Source organism: Heterodontus francisci, chromosome 1 (assembly GCF_036365525.1).
Source record: "Heterodontus francisci isolate sHetFra1 chromosome 1, sHetFra1.hap1, whole genome shotgun sequence".
Classification (NCBI taxonomy): Eukaryota; Metazoa; Chordata; class Chondrichthyes; order Heterodontiformes; family Heterodontidae; genus Heterodontus; species Heterodontus francisci.
Window position 1 is genome coordinate 259,567,442 of NC_090371.1, and position 24,209 is coordinate 259,591,650.

Genomic DNA, 24,209 nt, shown 5'->3' on the forward strand with positions numbered 1-24,209 from the left:
AGATTTAAGCTAAGGGGCAGTAGGTTTAGAGGGGATTTGCGGAAAAGTTTTTTCACCCAGATGGTGGTTGTAATCTGGAATATACTGCCTGAAGTGGTGGTAGAGGCAGGAACCATCACAACATTTAAGAAGTATTTAGATGAGCACTTGAAACGCCACAGCATACAAGGCTACGGGCCAAGTGCTGGAAAATGGGACTAGAATAGGTAGGTGTTTGATGGCCGGCACAGACACAATGGGCTGAAGGGCCTGTTTCTGTGCTGTATAACTCTATGACTCTATAACTTTATGACTCACAGAGGGCTTTCCCGAGGGTATTGTGATCATTGGATGGCGAGGAGTGGAGAGATCTGTGGTGCCTCATGCAGGGGAGGTCTCAACTTGTCTTATAGAACACAGATGAGCGTTTCTGTTCTATCTGGCCCCACAAGGAAAACCAAAGAAAAATGTTTAAAAAGCTTATTTTCTGCCACTTTTTGATAGGTTCAGCCGGCAAGAAAAACACAACGGCTTTCCCATGCAGGCTTCTGATTAAAATAGCAGACAAACCCAATCTGCACATTTAAGGAAGTACCCTGCCAGTGTCTGATGTGTCTCCCTGTCTGCTCTGAAGACCAGATTAAAATTAAAGCATGTGGGATCGGTGGGGACCTTTGCAGATAAATCCTATGGGCAATTTAACCATAAGTGGGCAAAGTTCAAATCATCCTCCCTTTAGTTTAATTTTATTTCATTAGTATCTTTACCAATTATCATGCCAGAACTTTCAATTTTGGCAAGGGGTGTAAAACAGGTGAGAATTCTATCGACTGTCCGTTATATACCACCCCTGACCCTGAAAAGACCGACAGGTTCCAGTGAGATTAGGATGTTGGAGGCCCTTCAACTGCATAACAATTTTCAAATGCTTATTGTGAAAGAAATGCTCATTGCAAATCAAAGCACTGAGCACTATAACAAAAGTATTCATTGAGCACAGTTACTTAGATTCAAAATTATATAATAATGTTTTGTTTCTGCTGGCCTGAGTCCAGTCTGTTGGACTACTGCTTCACTAATGTGACATTGCAACTTGCAGTGACAAGCCAGAAAAAAACAATCAAGTTTCTTTTATGAAAAACCTAGCTGTACAAAAACATTTCAAAAAAGTCATCTTTGATTTTGTCCTTTTGTACAGATGACGACTCATGTTGGGAAGACTGAATAACTCCAGGGTCAATTCGGTGCTGGGGTGCAATCCGAGGTGGGAATCTTTGCCAGCTTCCCTCCCTCACATCAGCATGGCACCTCATCTCAGCTCTGTGCTATTCCCAACACCCAGCCAGATTTGGCAAGTTGCCATCTCCAGAGAGCTGAGTATGCCTTTTAGTTGAGCTTGGTGTTCCAATCTGGGTCTTGCAGCATTTTTTCAGAAAGGTAGAAGCGCTAAATGTGGTCAATTGCACACACATTTTAAAAAGACTGATTAGAGTATAGCAGAGCAAAGTTACTTGGCCATAATTGGAAGCAGAAGCAATTTTGTCAACTTAAAGGGGAAAGCCACACTTGGCAAAGCACTTTCAATGTAAAACTGGAAGATGTTTGGAAATGAAATGTTTCCTTCCTAAGAAGAGATTGTTGGAAACCCAAAAGCTGCACTCAAGCTTCAATTGAAATACTTGAGATAGATGACAATAGGCAGCAGGTTTGCTAATCTCCACTCACCTCAGAAGCAGTTGACTGCAAACAGTCCTTTGGATATGTCATCTAAGATGGTATTTTGTACTGAAAGTGTTTGGATAGCATATTGGCATAAGATTGCTTTTAGACGAGAACAAATAGATATATCTCTTTGAAAGGAGGACACTTTTTAAGCAATTGTTGGTATTCTAGGGGTGGGAAAATTTTATATTCAAGTTCCTCTCCTAAAATATTCCTCCTCGATAATGACTTGCATTTATATAGTGCCTTTCACGACCAAAGTGCTTTACAGCCATTGAAGTACATTTGAAATGTAGTCACTGTTACAATGTAGGAAACACAACAGCTAATTTGCACACAGAAAACTCCCACAAACAGCAATGTGTTAATGATCAGATAATCTGTTTCTTTGTGAAAAAATTGAGTTTGTTCTTTACCTGAAACACAACATCAAACATTACATGGCTACCAATGAATCTGGGACAAATAAGAAGTTGGACCATTGCAGCAATCTTTCCAATGTCTTACTGTTGTATCAATGCTACTTTGATTGATGATACTCTGAACCTTCCTTATGTCTTCTTCCTAAGCCTTAAATTTGACATCCTACATATTTTTCTCTACCCACTGTACTTGTCAACAGTATTGAAATTGAGATTCATCAAACTGTTTGCTGCACCAACCACAAACTCAAAAAAAAACATTGTCTTTTCCTTCCAACAACCTATAGACTTTAAAAGCTCAACTTTGGTGCCACCTAAAATACCAGGTTTCATTGTCACTTGTGACTTAACAAAAATGGAAAGTAAAATTGGTCAGGGTGTCCTGTCCAATCCTACCAGATTTCCCCAGGCTTGGTAGATGAAAATGAACTCCAAGGGCACTGTTGGACATTGCAACTTGCACTTTAGGAAACTCTCATATGTTAACATAACTTTATTCAAAGTATATTCAGAATTTTGGTACCCAGCAATTCAAAAAGCTAAGTGCATTCTGATCAAGGTTCACAAACATAAGACAAATATAGCTGTCTGATGTGAGTTTAATCAGTTCTTAGCCTGGCCAGCAGATGGAATGCTGATACCTGGGCCAGAGAACATCTGACATCTACCTCATTCTACCCTTCCTGCTGGCTGATTGATGATCGTATGGAGAAGTCTGTGACTGAGATTTTGACTTTTGGGTGGAAGATCGGCAGAGCGTGCTGCTTGGCCACCCACTACAGTGGTGAAGAGGCCCCCAGCATTTTGAGACGCCACAGGCATACCACAGGGCACCAAACAGATGCCACGATATAGCCCACCAAATTGATGGTTGCAATCAGGCCAGAACTGCTGTCAGCAAAATAAGTTGCAAGGAAAGAGGGTGTTATGATTGTGGAAGGTGGGTGTCCCAGGGCAGCAGTGACCCAGATTATTTTTGTGGTCCTGAAGTTGACCTCCTGTTCCTTGGGGTTCCACAAAAACAATTGAATACTTACTTTTAGAGGGCCTTTTCTGTTCCATTATCTGTGAAACTGGTCAAAACCTGTACTGCGCAGGATCTGACCAGTTGCCACCCGAAATGGCAATTGGAGCCAAATACTTGTATTTATATAACACCTTTAACATAGTAAAACATCTCAAGACGCTTCACAGTAACATTATAAAACAAAATTTGAAGCCAAGTCACATAAGGAGATATTAAGGCAGATGAGAGGTAGTTTTAAGGAGCATCTTAAAGGAGGGAAGAGAGATAGAGAGGAAATTCCAGAGCTTGGTACCTATGCAACGAAAGGCATGGCCACCAATGGTGGAGCAATTAAAATCGAGATTCACAAGAGGCTAGAATTAGAGGAATGCAGATATCAGAGAGGGTTGTGAGGCTGTAGAAGATTACAGAGATAGGGAAGGGTGAGGCTATGAAAGGATATGAAAACAAGGGTGAGAATTAAAAAATTGGCATTACTTAACGGGAGCCAATGCAGGTCAGCGAGCACAAGGGTGATAGATGAAGAGAACTTGGTGCGAGTTAGGACACAGGCGGTAGAGTTTTGGATAACCTCAATTTTACGGAAGGTAGAACGTGGGAGAGCAGTCAGGATGGCATTGGAATAGTCAAGTCTGGAGGTGAGCATTTCAGCAATAAATGAGCTAAGGCAGGGGCAGAATCAGACAATGTTACAGAGGTAGAAATAGGGAGTCTTAGTGATGGTTACAAAGATGTGGTCGGAAGCTCACCTTGGGATCAAATATGACACCAAGGTTGTGAACAGTCTGGTTCAGCCTAAGACTTTTGCACCCGATTTCTATATTAGCCTGAATCAGACAGCACTTTGGATACCCAGTGGTAGGTACCTTTTAACTTGGAGCCAGCCGCATTTCTGGTATTAATGGACTGGCAAGGCTGCCGAGCTCATTTTGAGACTTACTGCCAGACAAAAGCACTCAAATTGAACTCCGATTGTTCAATAAATTCATTTGTGAGTCCATACGGGAAACAAAAAGAATATTTTTTTTATTTGTTCCTGGGATGTGGGCGTCACTGGCTAGGCCAGCATTTATTGTCCATCCCTAATTTCCCTTGAGAAGGTGGTAGTGAGCCGCCTTCTTGAACCGCTGCAGTCCTTGAGGTGTAGGTACACCAATAGTGCTGTTACGAAGGGAGTTTCAGAATTTTGCTCCAGCTACAGTGAAGGAACAGCGATACAGTTCCAAGTCAGGTTAGTGTGTGGCTTGGAGGGGAACTTGTATATGGTGGTGTTCCCATGCATCTGCTGCCCTTGTCCTTCTAGGTGGTAGAGGGCACTGGTTTGGAAGGTGCTATCGAAGGAGCCTTGTTGAGTTGCTGCAGTGCATCTTGTATATGATACACAGTGCTGCCACTGTGCATCGGTAGTGAATGGAGTGAATGTTGAAGGTGGTGGATGGGGTGTCAATCAAGTGGGCTGCTTTGTCCTGGATGGTGTCGAGCTTCTTGAGTGTTGTTAGAGCTGCACCCATACAGGCAAGTGAGAGTATTCCATCACACTCCTGACTTGTGCCTTGTAGATGGTGGATAGGATCGGGGAGTCAGGAGGTGAGTTACTCACCGCAGAATTCCCAGCCTCTAACCTGCTGTTGTAGCCACAGTATTTATGTGGCTGGTATAGTTCAGTTTCTGGTCAATGATAACCCCCAAGGTGTTGATAGTGGGGAATTCAGTGATGGTAATGCCATTGAACATCAAGGGGAGATGGTTAGATTCTCTCTTGTTTGAGATGGTCATTGTCTGCCACTTGTGTGGCATGAATGTAACTTGCCACTTATCAGCCCAAGCCTGGATGTTGTCCAGGTCTTGCTGCATCTGGACACGGGCTGCTTCAGTATCTGAAGAGTCACAAATAGTACTGAACATTGTGCAATCATCATTCCCACTTCTGACCTTATGATGGAGGGAAGGTCATTGATGAAGCAGCTGAAGATGGTTGGGCCTAGGACACTATCCTGAGGAACTCCTGCAGTGATGTCCTGGGACTGAGATGATTAACCTCCAACAACCACAACCATCTTCTTTTGTGCTAGGTATGACTCCAACCCATGGAGAGTTTCCCCCTGATTCCCATTGACTCCAGTTTTGCTAGGGCTTCTTAATGCCATACTCGGTCAAATGCTGCCTTGATGTCAAGGGCAGTCACTCTCACCTCACTTCTGGAGTTCAGCTCTTTTGTCCATGTTTGGACCAAGGCTGTAATGAGGTCAAGAGCTGAGTGGCCCTGGCAGAAGCCTAACTGAGCGTCAGTGAGCAGGTTATTGTTGAGTCAGTGCCGCTTGATAGCACTGTTGATGACCTCTTCCATCACTTTTCTGATGATCGAGAGTGGACTGATAGGGCGGTAATTGGCCGGGTTGGAATTGTCCTGCTTTTTGTGTACCACTGGATCAGAATTGTTTTTATTTGTCTATTTTAATTTCTGATGACTTTAAGTGCACTTCATGACAGTGTTGGAAGAATGGAAGAAAAACCCTTCATGGAAAACATCAATTGCCAAAATATATAATGGGTTTGTGGATTAGCTGCAGAGTAAAATTCCCTTTACACTGCCTCAACAATGACCTCTGTGACATTTCATTTTTTACACTATGTATTTGTTCTTTGCTTAGTTAGCTTGTGTTCTCAGATGAGCAGTGAAAGGTGTAGTGGAGTGGTTGCGACAGAAGAAAGTAGCTGCAGTTTTTTTTCTCTGGGGGTATTTTTGTGCTCATCAAGATCTTGAATGTTAGAACTGGAAAATGGAATTGTTTCTCATTCTCGGCAGCCGGTAACATGAGAACCAACAAACACACTAAAATGATAGACAGGAAAAGACCCACTGGTTCACCCAGCCTGTCCCACTTATATGAAGAACAAAGCTTTCTACACTCTGTCCCAACATGTGTTTTAACATCTGACCTCCGAACCCCATCTCCAACTTTCAAAGAGCAGTCCTACTACATCAGTGTGACATCTTTCATTTCCCAGATCAGCTATGCTATTGGTATTGCTTTGAATATGGAAATGCAGCAGCCAGTTTGCACAGAGCAAGATCCCACAGGCAGCGATGAGACACATGAACAGGTTTTTGATCTTTTTGTATGACTGCAGGAATCAGTTATGTTAACCAAGACACAAGAAAAACTGTTCACTGTTTTTCAAGTAGTGTCTTGGATCTTTAATCGCAGTGGCAGGACTTAGCATCTCATTCAAAGATGGTTGCTTTGGCAGTGCAGCTCTTTCTCAGTTCTGCGTTCAAAGTTGGCTGCAACCACAAATCTTTTAATCTATACCTTTATTACCTACAGATTCGACTATTCCAATGCTCTCTGGACCAGCTTCCCACCTTCCACCCTCCATAAACTTGAACCCATTCAAAGCTCTGCTGCCTGTATCCTAATTTGTACCAGTCCCTTTCACCCATCTCTCCTTGTCATGCAGACGCCCACCTGCCAAGAATGAGGCATATTAATTTTGTCATTTGAATATTATTTTTAAACTGTTGCTGGAGTGAAGAAATGACTTGTTTGAAGATCACCAGACCCTGGGCTGGAAGGACATTTGCATACTAAGAGTCGCTGCTTGTGGAGACAAAGGGCTATTCCCTGCTCCAATTAACCCAAATGGATTTTGATCACCAGACATTGAAGGTGTAAGGAAGCGCATTCAAGGGACTGTTAAGATGACACAATCCACAACCTCGCAGGAGAGACTATTCCAAATAAGGAGCTAGTCACATGACTAACCTACTGCGCAACCTGGGGTTTTTTGGATTGTGCCACACAGAAAGGAACAGAAGGCAGTTTGCAACTGAAGCTGGAACAAGGAAGCCGCTCTTCTGGCTGTCTCTCTCTCACCTTCTCCCAAGCTACTGGACCCACAGAAGACATGTAAACCTCAAGAGAGAAAAGACTGCGACATCGAAACAATTTGAAGCGTGAACTGGGCCCCAACGAATATCAGGACATACCGGCAACCAAAGACTCCATACTGAACTCAAAGGACAGTAAATAACTAACAGATATTGCCTCAAACTTTTCCCCTTTATTCTTTCTACTTTTTCTGTCTCTATCTGCGTGAGTATTTACCACATATGCATGTTAGCATGGTCACGTCATATATTTGTAGTCATTGACTGGATTAGAATTTAATATTAATAAACTTCTACCTTTCTTGTTTAAATCTAAGGAAACCTGTTTGATTTCTTTGCCTTACAATTGGAGCAGTGACCAAGGATTCACTAAAGGGCAGCTAAAAACACGGTGTTTCTAAAATTAAACCCTTTCACATTTAAATCAGGCAAAGGCTGAGAGGGAATCCATAGACCCCTTCTCACCTGATCATAACAACCTATATTGGCTTCTGGTCTGGCTAATGCTTTGATTTTAAAATTCTCATCCGTGTATTCAAATGCCTTCATGGCCTCACCCCTTCCTATCCCTGTAACCTCCTCCAGCCCATCAACACAACCACCCAACCCCTGCCCCCCGCCCTCCCACGGACCCCAACCCCACGGAATGTCTGCACTTCTCCAATTCTGGCCTCTTTGGCATCCCCAATTTTATTTGCACCACCATTGTTGCTCATGCCTTCAACTGCCAAGGCCCTAAACTCTGGAATTCCCTTCCCAAGCTTCTCTAATCCTCTCTCCTCCTTTCAGTCATTCCTTAAAACCTACAGCTTTGACCAAGCTTGTGATTATCTATCCTAATGTCTCTTTATGCAACTCAGTGTCAAATTCAGGCTGATAATGCTCCTGTAGAAGCACCTTGAGATGTTTTTACCACTTTAAAGGCACCATATAAATGCAAATTGTTGAAAGTGTTACCAACTAACCCAAGATAATGTACGTTCAGACTAAATGAGTGGTCAAACAGTTCCTGTCATCTATCACACACTTTCCTATTTAATTGCTGTGAATATTTCTTATTCAAAACATTTTAGCAATCTGTGCTTACTCATTTAGTCCACTCATGAAACCTTGGAAGCTATTCTGTTGTTAAATCTTGTCATGCGTTTGTTATCAAACTTGTCTCCTGTGGTATTAGCCTCATTTAAGTACAGCTTTAGTAAATACAATCCTTAAGCGCATAATTTACTCCAATTCCCAACATGAAAAAGTGTGTCATGACAACCCACCTATAAATATGTGCTTGGTCCAAAAGTGTTAGAAGTTGTGAAAAACATTACAAATAATTAAATGGAGAAAATTGGCAGAAATAAAATGAAAGGAGTGACATTACCACTGGGATTTAGCTCCCTGTTAATGTTTCAAGAGCAGTTTTCTTATTAAAATAAAAGCTCATTCAAATTGACAGTCTTTAGTAACTTTAAAATATGACACAGTGATCCTGTAGCATTATCAGAGACAAAACTGCAACAGCACAAATATAATTACAACAATACTCACTTCGAAATAAATGATATCTTGCAGAAATCAGTCAAGTTATTACAGAACATGCCACAGTTAATTAGGAACTCTTTTTAGAAACAAAGAGCAGATGACTTGTTTCAACATTGGTTTCTTTCGTCACTGTGAAATATTCTGCAGTACAAAAAACTTGCCATGGGCTATGCTAGGTTTTATTTGGCTGTCATTCTTGGTGAAGCTGAAGACTGTTATGAAGTGGGAACGTCTAACATTTTCTGGAATTTAGCACATGGTCAATTAAACTGACAAGCTCACAGTTACCAGCTCACAAGCTGTGATCTGTGAGGGAGGCCTAGCTGTCAACTGGCTCAGGAAAAGGAATGGGCCCTGACAGCATTACATAAACTGAAAGACAGAAAACTCAATTTTGCTGCTGTGTTGAAGATCAGCTGGAAGGAGCTCTATGAGTTGTGACTGAATGAGGGGCTCGCACCCTCAACTCTACTTTCCCACATAAAAATATAAAATAGAAAGCTTCATATGTTGCTCACGAATCACTGATTGATCCAAAGCAGTGTTTAATTTCTTTTCAGGAGCATCTTTTGAATCAGAAAACAGGAAAATCAGTCGGGCTGATTTTCGTATCCGGTATGCCCCATTTGTGCTCATTTTCAGCACAGATGGGGTGCAATGAACCTCAAAAGAAGATGGAAAGTGTATCCCGTTGGATTGCCTCCAAATCTTGGGCCTGCACTCATTTGCATGTGGGCCTTGTGTAGACATTGGAAATTCCTATATTCAGTAAGTGGGAACTACAGCAGGACATAGAAAAAGGGGCACTTTGTGGGGACAGACAAACTGAACGTCAAGTCCATAGCATGGCCACGAGCTGAGCTTCAGGTGGGATGCATCTAAAAGGCACATAGATGTTACAGGTGAATGTTTTCTTTTTCTTTCTCCAAGCACTTTCATGAGTGTTTGCACCAATTGTTACAAATTATGTATCTTTTTTCTCACAGCTCCCTTTACTGGCCCCCATGAATTTGCGAATGGTACAAGCTGACAGTTTCAGAAGAGGAGGACCTCTGGATGGGATTCTAGACAGGTCAGGCTGCCCAAACAGCACTCTATATCCTCCTGGCAGAGCCCACACCACCTTAACTGGAGCAAGAGGTGAAAGTACCTTACCCTGCCAACAGAGCTTCAGTGGCATCACTGTGATGTGAATGTGTAACTAATCATTATGTTCTGATGAATGTTCGCATCTGAAATGTTAACTCTGTTTCTCTTTCCTGAGATGCTGCTGGACCTGCTGAGCATTTCTAGCATTTTCTGTTCTTATTAACCATTATGCTAGTAATTTCTGCAGAAGCACCCCAATCACAGCTTGCTGGCACAGGCTCGAAGGGTCGAGTGGCTCCCTTCTATGCTGTGTCCCTTTATGAGTCTATGTCATCCTTTGTATATAAATTACATTAAAGGCACTACATAAATATAAGTTGTTGTTTCCCACAATGTAACAGTGGCTACACTTTAAAAATACTTAATTGGCTGTAAAGCACTGTGGGACATCCTGAGGTTCTGAAAGGTGTGATATAAACTTATGTTTTTCTTTTTTTAACTGCATGAAAGAATGTATTCAGATGTCATCAACCATATTTGCAGGTCTCATTATACCCATCTCAAATGATGTGAGGCCTATCTTCTTGAAGTCTGGTTCAGGAGAGAGGCAGATGCAGAGCTGTGCCATCTCATGCAAGGATACCTGCAACAATGTTGCAACATAGGGCTGTCACAAACAGGAAGAGTAATAGTTAGATGTGACCTGAAACTTAGCTGTACCTCGTAAGCATGCTGCAATGCTGAACGATGGGGATGGTACCCCTCCTGCAAGCACCTCATCAAGCATCACTTTTAAAAAAATTATTTAGGGGATGTGAGCATCACTGGCAATGCCAGCATTTTTTGCCCATCCCTAGTTGCCTGAGAACGTGGTGGTGAGCCGCCTTCTTGAACCGCTGCAGTCCATCCGGTGCAGGTACACCTACAGTGCTGTTCAGAAGGGATTTCCAGGATTTTGATCCCGCGACAGTGAAGGAACAGCGATATAGTTCCAAGTCAGGATGATGTGTGACTTGGAGGAGGACTTGCAAGTGGTGATGTTCCCATGCACCTGCTGCCCTTATCCTTCTAGGTGGTAGGTGCAGTCGAAGGAGGCTTGGCGAGTTGCTGTAGTGTATCTTGTCCATTGTGCGTCAGTGCTGGAGAGAGTGGTGGATGGGGTGACGATCAACAGGGCTGCTTTGTCCTGGATGGTGTCCAGCTCTTCTGTGTTGTTAGAGCTGCACTCATCCAGGCAAGTGGAGAGTATTCCACTACACTCCTGACTTGTGCTTTTTATATTGTGGACAGGCTTTGGAGAGTCAGGAGATGAGTTACTCACTGCAGAGTTCCCAGCCTCTGACCTGCTCTTGTAGCCACAGTATTTATATGGTTGGTACAGTTAAGTTTCTGGTCAATGGTAACCCCCAGGATGTTGATGGTGTGAGATTCAGTGATGGTAATGCTATTGAATGTCACGGGGAGATGGTTAGATTCTCTCTTGTTGGAGATGATCATCGTCTGGCACTTGGGTGGCGTGAATGTTACTTGCCACTTATCAGCTGCATTCTGAATGTTTTCCAGGTCTTCTGCAGCCATCAAACCAGTTGACTGCTGGGCAGCTCTGTCAGTTGCTTGCAGACCTATGCCTGTACCTAGGGTTCCCTTTCCCTATATTTCCGCCTGTCACCGCTTTGTGAAAAGGCTGCTAATGGGTTGAAATTCCCATCACTTTAACAGTCACCTACACACAATGAGGGGGATTTTATGCTTGTGGTGGGGTCTCGACTTCAGGGGAAACTGATGCCGAGTTCCCCGCACTCCCTCCTCTATGGAAGGCTCGCCGCATTTAGTGCCAATCAGACACTTATCAGGAGAGCGGTGAGCCTTCCATAGGATTTAGGACCCCGTCGCCAGAAGTCCTGGCCTTGCAGAGCTGCTGGCCAATCAGAGGCTGGCAGCAGTAGCGCCACTATGCAGACAGTGGCTACTGTTGTAGCTGCAACAATCAAACATCGAGGAGTGGCACTGGAACCAGGCTTAAGGTAGGCCAGGGTGGGAGGGGTCTCGCAAGGTGGGGGTTGTGGGGGAGGGGTGGAGAGGGGTCAGCAGCAAGGGCAAGAGGGGTAGCCCTCAGCGGGCAACCCCTTCCTGATGCCAGGTCCCTTGTTTACTTTAAGTGCTTGTTACCTGGAAGCAAATGACTATTGAAGTCAAAAATGCCAGTGGCTAAATTAGCAGGCATTTTCAGATCGATGGGTGTATTGTCTTGACTTTATGTAGTGCTCCAAGATAGCTCCTAAATGTGCATTTAAATCATTAGGCTGTGTTGAATTGACTGGTTATTTTCTTAATCCTATCTTCTGATGTTATTACAAGGTGACTTAATTATGTGCCTTTGAATGAAGGACCTCCCCATCCCCGGAGCCGGGAAGTAGTCCACATGGGTTTTTGCGCTGCCTGCCAGTTGCGACTGCAGTTGGAAGAGGTCTTTAATTACCAGTTAAGGGCCTCAATTCGTGGTGGGGCAGGAAGGCCGCTCGCAGGCCTTCCCACCTGGACTAAATTTTGGGGGAGTTGGAATGGTTTGACATAAATCCAAGGTAAAAGCTGGCTTCAAAGTATTGCAAATGGTCAAGAATACAAGGGATTTTCCAGCTAATTCAATTAAATTGAGGCAAATCTGTCATCTCTCATATAAATGCCGAATGTCCAGGTATTTTCTGAATTTTAAGTAAATCTTAATACCCTTTCCACATTGATCTTTGAACTGTTTTGTTATATCATGGCAAAAACCTTTTTGTGAAATTGTTGATGGACATTTTTTTTTAGTTTCATTGCGATGTCTTTTTAAGCAATTGAATCGCCCAATGGAAAGGAATTCTCCAACAGGATCGTGGCCTGAATGATCCCTGTTAACATGTAAAATAAATAATTCGAATGAAGAAGGAATAAATTGCAAATATCTTGGTGTGTGTGATATCTATCTGTCTAATATTCTCAAACAATGATATTCACCAATTACACAAAGTCAACTCGGTTCAGATGTGACTTTTCAATTCACGTGTTGATTTAAATAATGTGATTTAATCATAGGAACTGGTTTCCATTGCTGTTAACCATGACAGCTAAACCCCACAAACCCCCAGCAAAACTTAAAATGGATAAACATCAGTCTTGTAACTGTCTGTTGACTGTTAAAAACAAAACAATGTAGGTGAGTATGTTCTGTGTTGGTGTTGAGATGATAAACTGCTAAAACTTCTGTTGCAGTTTGTGATGTCTGTACTTGTTCCAGAAAGTATTTTAACCTCCAAATTACAGTAACTTGTTATGGTGTGTTTTTTTTTAAATGATGAGTTTGATAAATCTGGATATATCAGAACCCTAACAAACCAACTAATATATATATATATAAAATTAAAGATTTTTTCCCCTGAAATATGTAAAATATGAAAAACTAATATTCAGTGATTAATATCAAAGAATATATTTTTAGCAAATGCAAAATGCATATTTGCAGATATAATACTAATTTTTAAAAAGTACTGTCAAACTACTTCAACCCTCACTACAATCTCTGACACTGACTGCTCCACAATGCTTCTGCTTCTATAGATTCTTGCTTCTATGAGGCATGAGGTACAATATATCAATATTCTCAAAACTGTGACTGTTACCCTTTGGGAGGGGAAAGGATTAAGAGTTGCCAGTGTGTATTTATTTTAAGCGCATGATACCTGGAAGCAAATGCCAGTGGCTAAGTTAGCAGACTTTTTCAGTTCCATGGGTGTATCATCTTGAATTTATTTAGGGCACCAAGACAGCGTGCATTTAAACAAAGAACAAAGAACAGTACAGCACAGGAACAGGCCATTCGGCCCTCCAAGCCTGCGCCGATCTTGATGCCTGCTGAAACTAACACCTTCTGCACTTCCAGGGCCCATATCCCTCTATTCCCTTCCTATTCATATATTTGTCAAGATGTCTCTTAAACGTCGCTATCGTATCTGCTTCCACCACCTCCCCTGGCAGCAAGTTCCAGGCACTCACCACCCTCTGTGTAAAAAACTTGCCTCGCACATCCCCTCTAAACTTTGCCCCTCGCACCTTAAACCTATGTCCCCTAGTAACTGACTCTTCCACCCTGGGAAAAAGCTTCTGACTATCCACTCTGTCCATGCCGCTCATAACTTTGTAAACCTCTATCATGTCGCCCCTCCACCTCCGTCGTTCCAGTGAAAACAATCCGAGTTTTTCCAACCTCTCCTCATAGCTAATGCCCTCCAGACCAGGCAACATCCTGGTAAACCTCCTCTGTACCCTCTCCAAAGCCTCCACGTCCTTCTGGTAGTGTGACGACCAGAATTGCACGCAATATTCTAAGTGTGGCCTAACTAAGGTTCTGTACAGCTGCAACATGACTTGCCAATTTTTATACTCTATGCCCCGACCGATGAAGGCAAGCATGCCGTATGCCTTCTTGACTACCTTATCCACCTGCGTTGCCACTTTCAGTGACCTGTGGACCTGTACGCCCAGATCTCTCTGCCTGTCAATACTCCTAAGGGTTCTGCCATTTACTGTATACCTCCCACCTGCATTAGACCTTCCAAAATGCATTACCTCACATTTGTCCGGATTAAACTCCATCTGCCATTTCTCTGCCCAAGTCTCCAACCGATCTATATCCTGCTGTATCCTCTGACAATCCTCATCATTATCCGCAACTCCACCAACCTTTGTGCCGTCCGCAAACTTACTAATCAGACCAGCTACATTTTCCTCCAAATCATTTATATATACTACAAACAGCAAAGGTCCCAGCACTGATCCCTGCGGAACACCACTAGTCACATCCCTCCATTCAGAAAAACACCCATCCACTGTTACCCTCTGTCTTCTGTGACTGAGCCAGTTCTGTATCCATCTTGCCAGCTCACCTCCGATCCCATGTGACTTCACTTTTTGCACCAGTCTGCCATGCGGGACCTTGTCAAAGGCTTTACTAAAGTCCATATAGACAACATCCACTGCCCTTCCCTCATCAATCATCTTTGTCACTTCCTCAAAAAACTCAATCAAATTAGTAAGACACGACCTCCCCTTCACAAAACTATGCTGTCTCTCGCTAATAAGTTCATTTGTTTCCAAATGGGAGTAAATCCAGTCCCGAAGAATCCTCCCTAATAGTTTCCCTACCACTGATGTAAGGCTCACCGGCCTATAATTTCCTGGATTATCCTTACCACCCTTCTTAAACAAAGGAACAACATTGGCTATTCTCCAGTCCTCTGGGACCTCACCTGTAGTCAATGAGGATGCAAAGATTTCTGTCAAGGCCCCAGCAATTTCTTCCCTTGCCTCCCTCAGTATTCTACGGTAGATCCCATCAGGCCCTGGGGACTTATCTACCTTAATGCTTTGCAAGACACCCAATACCTCCTCCTTTTTGATAATGAGATGACTGAGACTATCTGCACTCCCTTCCCTAGGCTCATCATCCACCAAGTCCTTCTCCTTGGTGAATACTGATGCAAAGTACTCATTTAGCACATCGCCCATTTCCTCAGGCTCCACGCATAGATTCCCATCTCTGTCCTTGAGTGGGCCAACCCTTTCCCTGGTTACCCACTTGCTCTTTATATATGTATAAAAAGCCTTGGGATTTTCCTTAATCCTGTTTGCCAATGTCTTTTCATGACCCCTTTTAGCCCTCCTAACTCCTTGCTTAAGTTCCTTCCTACTGTCTTTATATTCCTCAAGTGCTTCATCTGTTCCTAGCCTTCCAGCCCTTACAAATGCTTCCTTTTTCTTTTTGACTAGGCTCACAATATCCCGTGTTATCCAAGCTTCCCGAAACTTGCCAAACTTGTCTTTCTTCCTCACAGAAATCATCAGGCTGTGTTGGATTGACTGGTTATTTTCTTAATCCTATTTTCTGATGTTATTGCTAGGTGACTTAATTATGTGTTTTTTTTCCAGCAATGTTTTCATGTTGACCACTGATGAAGAATATCATTGCTGAGGAACTGACCAGTTTTCCAACTTTTCTTTGCTCAGTGTAAGCATTAAGCAGTCACAAGTGCAGGAATACCATGAGTTAGATTCAGAGTAATGCCCTCCCAACCATGCTCCAGTAATGTACCTCGTCAACAACATAAAATTTCACTCCCTCATGCAAAAGACACGGGCTGAATTTTATGAGCCCTCTCGGGATGGACAAGCTGGCTGGGGTGGGTGGGGGGGTGAGGGCCATAAAATTGTGAGGCAAGGTGGAGGGTGGAGTGTCCATTGCCATCCCAATACCATTGAATTTAGTCTGGGATGGGGAAGACTGAGTTCAGCCTTCCTACCCAGAGGCCAACTGAGGCATTTTACCAGTGGTGGGGCAGGGGCTGGGGTGGGGAGGGAGGAACCCCTCTGCCATGTGAGGAGACCGCCCAATAACGCCAGATAGCCCCTGTATGGGCAATCTGCACCCACAGAGGGTCCCTCATGGCAAAGGCCACCCTGTGCTACCATCCACCCCACTGCCCTCAATTACCCATGCCTGATTGGCCCCGGTGAGCCCGCCCCGACTTCCCTGCAGTCTGGGGCTCCAGGGCTGCTCTTGGTCCAGTGACTGCTGCAGCTCCAGCAGTGGCTACTGCTCCTGGTGGCACTGGTAGGACTGCTGAGGGCCGGCAGCTCTTGGAGGCGGGATTCAAAGGATGGGGACCCTGGCGCTGGTTATTGAATTGCCTGAGCACCATAAAATGCAGCCAGGCGTCCCCCAAATGGCCAAGGCTGGATTCTCCTTGCCTTTTTGGCCCGCTGTCGGGACCCCCACCAACTGCATAAAATCCAGCCCCACATTTCCTTTGCAACAGTATCCACCCTTTCACAGTAAGATATAGTACCTCCTAGTGTTAATCTATTGGTTTGGGCCACTAAGAGCTAGATTTAGACTGCTGAAGGACATTTCAGTTTGGAATTTTAAGTTGTATTGACAATCAGTTTAGCATTGGAACTTTACAAGGGCACTGAACTGGCATTCTCAGTCCAGAGACAGGGCTTGGCAGTGTCTGTACTATAAATCCAGTCTGTTGCCAAAGTAGCTTTGTAAACCTACCTACATGTTCCAGAATTGCCTGGAATGGCATAATCTGAGGCTTACACCATAAATTACATTGTTTCTCGTTCCCATTGTGTACTTACTTTCAACATTTAAATAAATAAAATACATTTCCTGCAAAAGTTATTTGAATACCGTACAGCTGGCATAATAGTGATTCAGGGACCTCAGGAGCAGTACAGTTTAACCACAGCAACTAAGTAGACCTGAGTCATCCACAGAAAATTCCACGAATTATGGAAGGCGGTGGTGTAGTGGTAATGTCACTGTGTTAGTAATTAAATACTTAGGCTAATGCTCTGGGGTGTATGGGTTCAAATCTCACCATAGCAGATGTTGAAACTTGAATTCAATTAATATAAGTGTGGCTGTGAAACAATTGTTAATTGTTGTAAAAACCCATCTTGTTCACTGATGCCCTTTGGGGAAGGAAATCAGCTGTCCTTATGTGGTCTGGCCTATTTGTTATCTTCAGACCCACAGCAATGTGGTTGACTTTTAAATGGCCTAACAAGCCACTCAGTTCAAGAGCAATTAGGGATGGGCAATAAATGCTGGCCCAGCCAATGACTCCCACATGCAAATAAAAAATAAATCAGCTACTGTATTTCATTTTCAGAAACATTCCAAGTTAGTAATTTAGGCTACACAAATATCCTCAGATAAAACAACAGGGGGCATGGAGGGGTTGCAAAATTTGACCTTGTTTTGCCCATTTCTCAGGTATGTAACAAGGGCTAAAATGTCCAATTTTTAGGGGCTATGTCCTACACCCTAAAGGTGCCTGAATTATGTCAGATGCCATATTGGCTCAGGCGATATTTAAGCACCTCCAAATGCAGCTATAAAGAGGAGGTAAGCCTGTTATATATGTTAATGAGGATCTAACATCTGTTTAAATTCCCTTCTCTGAAAATGGGCAGAAACTGAGAGCTGCATGCTCCATTCAGTTTTTCAAGCTCCAAATTGGTCCAGGGGAATACGGTGATCCTCCTCAGAAGATATGACAGGCACGTGCAGCTCACCAGGATTATTCAGATGAGGCCAGGTTTCAAGGAGCCTTGGGCCTACAGCTTCTCATTCATGCCGCAAATATGTTGGCCATTTTGGGCCTAAACAAATTTCTTCTCCACTCTTGCTTTGGCATGTGTAGGCACTTCAGTGTCCTACACCGTGCATTTGAAGTGTTTTGATGGGCTTTAGCTAAGAATTAAAATATCAAGAACTATCAAAGATTTTGTCTTACAAAGGATGGGGACCCTGGCGCCAGTTATTGAATTGCCTGAGCACCATAAAATGCAGCCAGGCGTCCCCCAAATGGCCAAGGCTGGATTCTCCTTGCCTTTTTGGCCCGCTGTCGGGACCCCCACCAACTGCATAAAATCCAGCCCCACATTTCCTTTGCAACAGTATCCACCCTTTCACAGTAAGATATAGTACCTCCTAGTGTTAATCTATTGGTTTGGGCCACTAAGAGCTAGATTTAGACTGCTGAAGGACATTTCAGTTTGGAATTTTAAGTTGTATTGACAATCAGTTTAGCATTGGAACTTTACAAGGGCACTGAACTGGCATTCTCAGTCCAGAGACAGGGCTTGGCAGTGTCTGTACTATAAATCCAGTCTGTTGTCAAAGTAGCTTTGTAAACCTACCTACATGTTCCAGAATTGCCTGGAATGGCATAATCTGAGGCTTACACCATAAATTACATTGTTTCTCGTTCCCATTGTGTACTTACTTTCAACATTTAAATAAATAAAATAAATTTCCTGCAAAAGTTATTTGAATACAGTACAGCTGGCATAATAGTGATTCAGGGACCTCAGGAGCAGTACAGTTTAACCACAGCAACTAAGTAGACCTGAGTCATCCACAGAAAATTCCACGAATTATGGAAGGCGGTGGTGTAGTGGTAATGTCACTGTGTTAGTAATTAAATAATTAGGCTAATGCTCTGGGGTGTATGGGTTCAAATCTCACCATAGCAGATGTTGAAACTTGAATTCAATTAATATAAGTGTGGCTGTGAAACAATTGTTGATTGTTGTAAAAACCCATCTGGTTCACTAATGCCCTTTGGGGAAGGAAATCAGCTGTCCTTATGTGGTCTGGCCTACTTGTTATCTTCAGACCCACAGCAATGTGGTTGACCTTTAAATGGCCTAACAAGCCACTCAGTTCAAGAGCAATTAGGGATGGGCAATAAATGCTGGCCTAGCCAGTGACTCCCACATGCAAATAAAAAATAAATTTTGTCTTACAAAATCAATTACTTTGAACTGATGAATTTAAATTCACTCGCGATGCCGTTATTTTTCAGTCTAAGTGGCTGCAGCCCGTAAAGTGGTGTAAATCAAGGAAATTTGCAATAGCCCATTAATTTAACTGGGGAGCACAGCGGTGACATGGTAATAATTTGGATGGTTAAGGCCAAGGTATTGGAGGAGTGACACAAAAATCTATGAAATTATGGTGCAGCATAAATAATAGAATAACTCATGCCATAATTTCCTGGGACTTTTATCATGTTAGATAAACCCAACACATAAATATGAAATTCCAATGGCACAAGTCTCCAAGAAATTGTGGGCCAAACTTTATAAAGAGCAGAGATTCTCCCCTCTTTGCCCACTAAACATTCAAATTTAAAACTTTTGGAAGGTAGTCCTGCTCATGCACACATCCAAGTATCTACAGATCTCTCTCTCAAACAGAGCAGTTAAAGTTTCAGACACGCAGGAGCCAAGCAATGCAAACAGGGTTATACCTTACTGGAACTCAAATTACAGCTACTGGTCTCAGATCCTTGGAAAGAAAAGACAGCTTTCATCCCATTCACGAGCTGGATTTGAACCGAGTGCCAGAAATGATAACATAAGGATCAATTTTCATTTGATCTTATGGAAGTTAAAGGTTATGCAGGGCAGGCAGGAAAGTGGAGTTAAGGCCACAGTCAGATCAGATCTTATTAAATGGCGGAGAAGGTTCAAGGGGTCAAATGACCTACTCCTATTTCTTATTTAAGCCCAGGCCCTGCATAAGGCTGATGCGATGCCAGTGGTGGCCCTCCACTAGCTTCTGGTGGTCGGGGTTGATAGTGGCCTGAAACTGACACAGCAACACTTACTACCTACTATTTATGCTGGTTCTATGGCTGTTGCGATCTTGTGTAGGGTCGTGAGATGCGTGACCAATGCAACCACCAGTTTCAGATGGGAAGCCACTTGTAATATAAAAATTGATGTCCTATAGCGTACAAAATTTGAGGTGCACATGTCTGGAGTGCGCTTGCCACCCAATTGTATGTGGCAATGAGCAGCTTACCCAGAGTTCTTCAAGGGGCCACTGCCAACGGCTCAGGAAATGGCCCAGGAAAAGTTTACACTTTTCTTGGTGGGGCCAGAAGGAGTGAGAAGGATCTCTGACCTGCTGCCAAGGCCCTTGTCGGGATTCCCTTCCCCACCCCGACTCCGACTGTTGCTTGGCTCAGAATGGGAGCCAGGCAATTTCCCACCCTCTCACAACTGGTGATAACCTGCAGCAGGGTGCCCGCTTGGCACCTCCAGTTGTTGGTATGTTAATGAGGATCTGGTCTCAAAATGGCTCAGGCTTCAACTTGCAGATGCTTGTCCGCTGCAAGTAATTAAAATAAGTCATACAGTGTGCTAGTGCATTGCATCATTCGATCCTTCTTTTCCTTGCTTAACTTGTTTCTCCCTCAAAGGAGAATGTAGTTTTAGAAACTTTTTTCTGCTGTGTTAAGCAAGGTTGTTCCTTCAGTTTATCACACCCCAAACAAGGGTAGAAGGTATATTTTGACTCAGGCACTGCATGATGTACCAGTTTTCATGCAAGTGCAGGAAAAATATTTTCCTGAAGCATTTGAACCGCTTTTCAGACTTTTTTTCAAAGAGAATTGTTTAAAATAAAATCAATTTCAAAGACTTACTTTTCAGGATTTTCTACTTCTTCTGTAACAAAATTCATGTAAAACCTGGATAAAATAATAAACAGTTAGAGGACAATCTTATAAAAGATGATTTCCAACAGTTTTCAACAAAAATCATTCAACACAATTAATTCATACTGGAAACATAACTGTGAGCATAACCTCAAAGGTTTATCTTTGGTGTATTATATAGAATACTACTTCATCAAAATATCTTAGTGTAATCTTCAACCCTCCCTTTATCCGACCACTGGCAGTCATGCCTTCAGTTGCCTCAGCCCCACACTCTTGATTCCTTAAGTTCCTCTGCCTTGCCACCTTCCTCTCCTCCTGTAAGACCCTCCTTAAAATCCAGCTCTTCAACCAAGCTTGTGGTCACCCACTTCTAACATCTGCTTCTTGTCCATGTATTTCTACTTGCACCACTGTGGAGCACCTTGGGATCTTTTTCTACATGTAAAGTCTAAGGATAAGGGGTAAGCCATTTAGGACTGAGATGAGGAGAGATTTCTACACCCAGAGAGTGGTGAATCTGTGGAATTCTCTACCACGGAAAGCAGCTGAGGCCAAATCATTAAATATATTCAAGAAAGAGTTAGGTATAGTTCTTAGGGCTAAAAGGATCAAGGGATATGGGGAGAAAGCAGGAACAGGGTCCTGAGTTTGGATGATCAGTATTGAATGGCGGAGCAGGCTCGAAGGGCCAAATGGCCTACTCCTGCTCCTATTTTTCTGTTTCTATGTTTCTAAAGCACTATATAAGTACAAGTTATCGTTGTTGCAACACTTGCCAGTTACAATTAATTTGTTCATCTCTCAATGTAACACAATGTATTCCTTGATTCATTTCCTCCTGTAATATGGAGTAAATCTAACTGACTTTTTGGAATGGCAGAAATCAATTTCCCTAAGGTGTAAAAGCTTTCAAGAAATATTATTCCGTCAGCCGAGATAAATAGGCAGCCTTTGAAAACTATTATCTATCAAGCTCCACACATTGTTGCTTTTTATCAAACATATCCTCGCTTTGTCATCACAAAGAAGCTGGCTAAAGTGCTTTTAGTTAATGGAGCCATCAAGACACGGGTTCACCTTTTCCATTCTCCCTGATCTTGCCTGGACTCTCGGAGGAGGAGACAGAAAGGGTATTAAATATTTCCCAATAAGAAGGGGATGAAACAAGGAGAGGGAGGTAATCTTCATGAGAGTAAAATTGGCATGCAACTGGGAGTAAGCCGTATTGTGCAGCTAAGTGATAGTCCGCTGTGGGAGAACCTAAACATTGTGAAACTAGGCCATCAACTGATAGTAAACTGCAGCACATTACTTATTATGAAACAAATGTAAAACAATAAATCATTCTGATTATGGCTGGATTGCAATTTACTGATCCAGATATCAAGAAACACTGAAAAAAGTCAGGTTGTGCATGAACCTGGGGTTATCATCTTGCCACCTTTGAGACCTGACAGTGAGCAGAGGAAGGGCTGGGATCATGGCTTGAGGTATACTTTTGATCACCTGTCCAAATACTTCCTATGTGGCTCTGCATCAAATATTGTTTGCTAAATGCTCCTCTGAGGCATCTTGAAACCTTTTACTATGTTAAAGGTGTTATATAACTTACTTTATTTTTGTTATTGTTGCATACTGGTGAAACTCAACAAAACTTTAGAAACCAGAGAAATGAATGAATCATGAAATTAAATGGAAAGCACACATTCCTAATTTTTTTAAAGAAGACATTAGCACCTAGGTATTAACAGGAAGCTGAGAAGGGTGTGAGGAATCTGGTAGTGGGTGAAGAATTCGGGAAGGCTGGGGACATGGAAATCCTGGCGTAACAGCAGAGCCTCGCTTGAATAATTTTGGGCCGCCCGGTAGCTGGTCAGATTGTCTCCCTAGCCGATGGGCAGGAGTGTATGTAATGGCAGGAGGCTGCACCCAAAACCAATGGGGTCAATCCCTCACAGTCAGTAGGGAAATAGAAGATCCGGGCCATGATTGGGGCTTGGAGTTAGTGGGTGGGAAGGGTGGGCAGTGCAGGCTTAGTGATCACAGCTGGGGGAAGCCAAAGGCCTTCTTGTGAGGCCTGGGGGAGCACCCCTGTTCCTCCTGGCCCACAAGGAATGCTAAATAGAGCAGCGGGTTGAGTTTCCACCTTGGGTGTGAGATGTCCTCGGGACTGGAGTGAGGTTTAGCTGAGTTTCGTATAAGATATGTGAGACGGAGACTGAAACAGAAGCAGCAAGCTGTTGGAAACAAAGGCTTCTTCTTTATTCTCTTTTACTTTCACTTTGTTATCATGTGTGTTCTACAGCAGCCTCTAGAACACACAATGCACAATGCAATTGCAATTTCAAAGCACAGGGTTGGATTTTTAAAAATGGCGGGCCGCACGCCAAAGAGCCACCGCAATCTCCCACCCAGCAGCTCAATTAAATGGCCGGGGCGGGGCCCCCCCCACCCCAAATCATGGGGAGGGGGTGGCTGTCCATTGCCAGCAATGGCGTCAGTTGCCTGTGCAGGCATTGGCGCCATTTTTAAATGGCAGCCAGCCCTGCTGGCACATTTAAATTTTTAAAGAAATAACCCCCCACAAAATTAAATAAATAAATGTATAACGCCCCTTTCCCACCACCCTCCCAATAACTACTACCATAACTATTCGCTCTTCCCTCTGCAAAACTTACCTTTTACATCTGACCTTCCCCCCTCCAAACTGCACAAAGTTTAAAGGTCAACCCTTCCCACCATCCCCTACACTCATTATGTTCATTTGACCCCGTTCCCCACCACACCCAGCACTGAAAATCCTACCTCCTGCCCCCTCCCCGCCAGTGTGGTGCCGCGTTTCCCCGGACGGGGATTTGAAGGCAAAATGCCAAAGATCGTGACGGGTCCTCAAGATCACAGGTAAGTCTATTTAAATGTATTCAGTTTATTTATTTGAATATTTTAATTGCGGTCCCATCGCCCAGCGGCTGGGAGACCGCCATGGAGCCTCGCCGCCGCCAGGAAGATCGGGCCGGGCACTCCTGGCATCGAGGTCCGTGGCGGGCCTCATCCGGAGCCATCTTCAGCACCCCCCCCCCGCCACAGAACCCAAGGCCTGGGGGAGAACAAAATCCAGCCTACTGTCTCAAAACACTACAACACTACAGGCTATAATTGACAATCTGGATGCAAATTGCAGTTAAAAATGTGCTAATTTTGAGAAGTGTTTTTTATTCCAAGTTTCCGCACAAGTACATTTGCATTTTGCGTACACAAAATTTGGCATGAACCAGTTCAATCGAGTAATATTTTTGAACAGTATCAGAATGTTTTTGAAAAACTTTGCATTAAAAGATTTCCTTGATACATTTAAAAGTGGTAACATGGCGCAGTTTTATTAATACAGCTGTAAATGGGATTATCACAAAAAATAAGCATTTTTAATCATAGTCCTCCACCACAGCAATGTGGTTGACTCTTAACTGCCCTCTGAAATAACCTAG

At 43.3% G+C, this 24,209-nt stretch overlaps 1 protein-coding gene across 1 annotated transcript in view; it reads right to left on the minus strand.

Annotated features, from left to right (window-relative positions):
* The window catches only part of LOC137375984 (cystine/glutamate transporter-like), a 225,706-nt gene that overhangs the window by 100,279 nt on the left and 101,218 nt on the right, over window positions 1-24,209 (minus strand). The window contains exon 6 of the mRNA XM_068043829.1: window positions 20,710-20,754. Coding sequence (XP_067899930.1) covers window positions 20,710-20,754 — 45 coding nt within the window. The remainder of the gene's footprint in view (window positions 1-20,709; window positions 20,755-24,209) is intronic.